This window comes from Lycium barbarum, chromosome 7 (genome assembly GCF_019175385.1).
Source record: "Lycium barbarum isolate Lr01 chromosome 7, ASM1917538v2, whole genome shotgun sequence".
Taxonomy (NCBI): Eukaryota; Viridiplantae; Streptophyta; class Magnoliopsida; order Solanales; family Solanaceae; genus Lycium; species Lycium barbarum.
In genome coordinates this window covers 126,367,102-126,371,331 of record NC_083343.1, presented here as the reverse complement: position 1 = coordinate 126,371,331, position 4,230 = coordinate 126,367,102, and the positions used below count along the sequence as shown (strand labels likewise).

At 36.4% G+C, this 4,230-nt stretch overlaps 1 protein-coding gene across 1 annotated transcript; it reads left to right on the top strand.

Moving 5' to 3' along the window:
• The first annotated feature begins 2,296 nt into the window (after positions 1 to 2,296).
• LOC132601910 (uncharacterized) lies at positions 2,297 to 3,222 on the top strand. Its single transcript, XM_060314960.1, has 2 exons — positions 2,297 to 3,161; positions 3,218 to 3,222. The coding sequence occupies exons 1-2, from the start codon at positions 2,297 to 2,299 to the stop codon at positions 3,220 to 3,222; spliced, it is 870 nt and encodes a 289-aa protein (XP_060170943.1).
• Positions 3,223 to 4,230: the final 1,008 nt, after the last annotated feature.

Below are 4,230 nucleotides of genomic sequence, written 5' to 3'. Positions count from 1 at the left end.
CGCAAAAACGGGCAGAATTGCAAATCTGAAATATGGGGCATAAAAGAGAGGCTTAGGGCAAAAACATTATCATCTTTGGCATAACACATAAACTTGGAGGCTAGGGTTTCATCACCAACACCATTGGAGGAGAAGATTGGAAACACTTTAATGAGATATTTGTTAATCCTTTCTTCAATTCTTTGTTTTGTATTGAATATTTATGTGTGTAGTATTTCATTTCAATACTTGAACCTTGTTTATGGAAGTATACATTGTTTAAGTTTGGATTGAATCTCTTGTTTTGCTTATGTGTTGAATGATTTTATTCTTAATGAAGTGGGTTAGTGTTTCTTTAATTAATCTCATTTTGAATGATTCTTAAGGGAGTAGCTAACCCTAAGACTTGCCCATTTATTTCGATGTAAACTTGGAAGAGGCAAACTCGGGATTGGGAAAGATTCATTAACAAGAATTTGGGGCGTTAACTAGGGCTGCATATCGGTCGGTTCGGTTCGGGTTTCAAAGTTATCGGTTATCGGTTTGTAGACATGTTAAACCATTAAAGAACCGTTAAGATATCGGTTAATGGGTTATCGGTTAATCGGTTGTTGTTTGTTATCGGTTCGGTTATCGGGTTAACCGTTAAGATTTCAAGAACAAGGAACCCATCTTCAAAACTGAGCAAAAAATATTTCAACAACGAAGAACTTTTTTTGCTAGGAAGTGATTTCCCTAATTTCCCAACCCCAACAAACACCCCAAAATAGAGAAATACAAAAACACATAAACAAGAGTGAGAATTAAAAGCAATGTAGAAGAAGTAAAAAATAGTTTAGTAAGTTTACATTTTCATGTCTTCATGGAGAGTGTTCTATAATGGGCTTTAGATGGACAAGTACGTTTGATTCAAATAACTCAAGACACAATCAGTCCAAATTGAAGCGTAATACAGTGGTTTCCCGATTTATCACTTCAACATCAAGCTCAAATTAGGGAAATAAGTTGCAAAAGACTTTTACCTGAAAGAAACAGATCTGGATCCAGTAAGGAATTGGCCTGTTTTGCCTTTGCTTCTTTGCTTCTTTGCTTCTTCGCTAATTTCTTCTTTATCATAAATGTCTTATGAGAAGGCATTTTCACAATTGGAGATCTCCTTTAGGCGATGAGCTCAGTTGTTGATTGAAACCCTAAGAATTGAGGCTAGGTTGAATTTTGTCGGGACTGGTTTTTTTTTTTTTGGGCTGTTCCTTTTGCTTTATGTTGTTTGCTTTTGCAGACCATTCATGTTTTCTATTGTCTTGTTTATTCTGTACTAGTGTATTACTATTAATAAAATATCCTCCACTAAGGTTTACTTAGTGGTTTCCAAAAACAAAAAAAAAATGGTTATCGGGTTATCGGTTCACCCGTTAACAAAAATGGTCAAACCGTGACCCGACCCAATAAGCCAATAACCACAGGGCACCACCCGATACCCAAATCAGTAATTCATTAACCCGAACCATTAACCCAATAACCCAATAATTAGTTCGGGTTATTGGTTTAACCGTTAATATGCACAGCCCTTGCGTTAACCCTCATCTAATGGAAATCGACCTAGGGATAGGCGACACCACTTGTAGCCATATTCGGGTGTTCTTAATGCTCCTAATTGCTTTAGGGATATTCAATTAGGTAGTCTAGTTAGTCTTCGGAAGAAGCTAATTTAGAGTCATTATCCGAGGCTAAGTAATATAAACTCACCATTATTTGTAAATCATGAAGTACATTGGATCGTTACTTGAGCGTAGTTTCCCTTGTATCCATGCTTCTGGCCATTGATCATTTTATTTGCTTTCTAGATTAGTTTACATTTTTGCATTAGTTATAATTTTGTCCAAAAAAAAAACCAAAATATTATCTATTGTTTGGCATAGCTATTATTGGTGATAATTCCTACTTTTCCTAATCGCCTATATATTGTTCTCTGTGCGATTCGACCCCGACTCATAGTTGGGTAAATTATATTTGCATACGACCATGCTCATTCTAATTAATAGGGTGGATTTGGACATTATCAGTAAACCATTACACTTGGATATGACAACGATTAATAAAACATGCCCTAGTTGTGCTAGGGTAAATGTTCTTGTTGATCTAAATGATGAACTTCCCGAGTCTATTTAGATGGTTATTGTTAATGAGGACACTGGACAGGAGAGAATTATTACAGTAGCCATTAGGTATGATCATCTACCTAAATACTGTTTTGAATGCAGATTGCAAGGATATGATGAGAAGGAATGTAGAATCTTGAATCCTGAATTAAGGTTTGATGAGAGGAAAAAAAAAATCTGCAAGTGAACACACAAAAGATGCACCAACAGAGAAAGCCAAGCCTGAGGAATCAGTTAGCATAAAAGTTGCAGAACAAAAGGTGAAACATCATCAAGGTAACATGATGAACTATCCTGCTAAAATTTTGTCAAGTGGAATAACAGTTGGAAAATTGCAAAGTTGGACTGCAAAGAATGATATGAGGAACAAGGTTGAGGATACAGAGGAGGGGAATAATGGGAAGAAGACTGTCACACCTGCAACTCAGACAAAAAATACCATTCAAACTCATAATAAATTTAATGCATTGACTGAGGGTACAGAGGAGAACAAGGAGGAACACACTGAAAATAATGGATTGATAGAGAAGGAAGCTGAAGCTAGAGATAATTTCAAAAAAGATGTGGATACTACAAAGGTTAGTGAAAACAAAGGTGTAGTGGATCAGGGGCAGGCACAAAAGCAAGGGCAAGTACAAGAGACAACAAATGGGAAGCAGGGGAATGGAAATACTGTTGACAAGGTTAATGGGACTGAATCAATTTCTGAAGATGGGAAAAAGCAGACAAAATGGGGTGATAGGGTGGAGGAACCTGAGTGTATTGAAGATGAGGAGACACAGAGCATTTCACAAGAAGTTTCTTCATTAGAGCAAAATGATTTAAGTATAGATAAGAGGACAGAGATAGAGGGTAACTCTTCACAGCATAGAGAGGAGATTTCCACATGTGCATCTTCTTCAGATAGTATAGAAGGGCAATATGTAGAGAAAAATGAAAGGGAGCATAGTCAGGAGATCAATACAGGGAGAATTCAGGAACTTGAAAGGAAACCTCCGGATGATGAATCAGAGTTACCCATCAGTAGTTCAGAGGAAATTAAAGTAGATGAGACTGAAGATACAGATAATAATTTTCAGTATAACAATCAGGAAGTAGTCATGGTACATACTAATTTAGGCATGCTGGATCCTGTCAAGCAGTGCAATACAAAGGTCACACAGTCAAATGCAAATAATGAAGAACAAAAGCATATGAAGATTGATTTGAATGAAAAGGTTGCTGATAGTTCATATTCTTTATTACAGCTGCTCCATGCTGAAAAGGAGAATCATGTGCCTGAAACCAAAAATCTGAATTTGTCAGCAATAAAACATAATAGCCCACATCCTAATGCTAATATCCAAGATATTGTCTCTCATAAAGTTTCTAAAACTAAAATTCAAAAAGCTTCAGAGAGGATGCAGCATATAGAAGAGGATAAATGGATGGAACACAGGGCCAACAACATCCATGAAGTAGCTAGAACAGCTGGTTTATCACCAAAGGCCTTAGCTAAAAGTGGGAAGAAACATAAAGTTCAGGAGGTAACTCAAACCAAGAGAATTTCAAGGAGGACATGCTCTTCAAAAATTAAATGATGATTAAAGCTTTAATTTGGAACATTAGGTCTGTTAAAACTCAACAGGCTTTTCAGAGGCTCATCAAGCTACAAAATCAATACAAATGTTTCATAGTTGCCCTATTGGAACCTTTTCAGAACTGTAGGCATTTGCAAAAATACAAAAGAAGACTTGGCATGGAGGCTTCTATTGCTAATAAAAATGGTAAAATTTGGGTTTTTGTGGATGCTGCACTACAATGGGAAGTCTTAATGGATACAGAACAACAAATTACTTTAAAAATTCATCACCAAGACATAGGTAAGGATATCATTGCTACCTTTGTCTATGCTAAATGTGACGAAGGAGAGAGGCTAGCATTGTGGGATGACATGTACCAAATTGCAAGTTCTATGAACTTGCCATGGATGATTGGAGGAGATTTTAATGTTATTTTATCAGAAGAGGAGAAACTAGGGGGTTCACCTGTCACTCTAACTGAATGTGAAGATTTTGCATTTTGTGTAAATTCTTGTGACCTATTTGACATG

Excerpts from the sequence above, each read along its gene's own strand:
- LOC132601910 (XM_060314960.1), top strand. The coding sequence starts at position 2,297 with ATGAGAGGAAAAAAAAAATCTGCAAGTGAACACACAAAAGATGCACCA.